Source organism: Mesitornis unicolor, unplaced genomic scaffold, assembly GCF_000695765.1.
Source record: "Mesitornis unicolor isolate BGI_N332 unplaced genomic scaffold, ASM69576v1 scaffold43265, whole genome shotgun sequence".
Lineage (NCBI taxonomy): Eukaryota > Metazoa > Chordata > Aves > Mesitornithiformes > Mesitornithidae > Mesitornis > Mesitornis unicolor.
In genome coordinates this window covers 987-1994 of record NW_010188326.1, presented here as the reverse complement: position 1 = coordinate 1994, position 1008 = coordinate 987, and the positions used below count along the sequence as shown (strand labels likewise).

Below are 1008 nucleotides of genomic sequence, written 5' to 3'. Positions count from 1 at the left end.
CTCCCTTGCCCTTCTCTGCCCACGCTGCAGCCCCAAAATGTCCTTCTGGGAGTCAGGGGCGGCCTCAGCAGTGCCCAGCACAGGGAATGATCCTTGCCCTGCTCCTGCTGCCCACACCAGTGCTGGGACAGCCCAGGATGGCGTTGGCCTCCTTGGCCGCCTGGGCCCACTGCTGGCTCGTGCTGCCCAGTCCCCCCAGTTCCCCCAGTTCCTCGTGCCCAGCAGCATCCATGGGGTTGTGGTGACCCCAGTGCAGGCCCCAGGCCCGGTTGAACCCCACATCATTGACCTCAGCCATGGACCCGGCCTGGCCAGGGCCCTCTATGGGGCCTCCCCCCCATCAATGATAAAGACATTAAATCTTCAACCAAAGCATCAGCCCCAGGACCAGGGCACCCACTCGGAGCCAGGTAAAACAGGGTTCGACCCCACTTTTCGGGGCTGCCAAGGGATTCGACCCACTTACACGCAGGCAGGTTTGTCCTCCTGCACCAGGAACCTGCAGGTGCCATGGAAGCAGAACTGGCTGTGGGAGTCGGGGCAGTCGTTGAAGTGGGACCTCACCGCCGCCGCCACCGGAGCTGTGACCACAAACAAGGCAAAAAAAAGGCATTTTCTTCACATTTCCCAGGCTGGCAGCATCACCAACAGCTCCATTCCGGGGCATATTTATTTTGGGGGTGTTGGACGGGATGTGGGACCCCCCCAGCAGAGCCCAGCCAGGTCCTGCTTAACCGAAAATAAGCCTCGCCGGCACCAGAGGAATTTCCTAAAGAGCTTAAAAAGCTCGAAATGGAGGAGCAGAGAGTTAAAGGACGGCGCAGCGGCTGTGCCGGGGATGCTGTTTTCCATTACGCCCCACGCTGGTTTGAATTATCCTCGGCGGCGGAGACGGGAAGGAAATATCTCGCTTTTGGGGGAGCTGGGGTGGAAAGCACATCCGACGGCTGCCGTTTCAAAGCCACCTCCAGTTCCTGCTGCCGTGGATTTATGGCAGGGGCGGGGGCA

At 60.2% G+C, this 1008-nt stretch overlaps 1 protein-coding gene across 1 annotated transcript in view; it reads right to left on the bottom strand.

The window, feature by feature from the left end:
* Window positions 1-581, bottom strand: part of TGFA (transforming growth factor, alpha) — a gene marked incomplete at both ends in the record, with an annotated part of 837 nt that extends 256 nt beyond the window's left edge. The window contains one exon of the mRNA XM_010185724.1: window positions 467-581. Coding sequence (XP_010184026.1) covers window positions 467-581 — 115 coding nt within the window. The remainder of the gene's footprint in view (window positions 1-466) is intronic.
* Between the last annotated feature and the right edge of the window lie 427 nt (window positions 582-1008).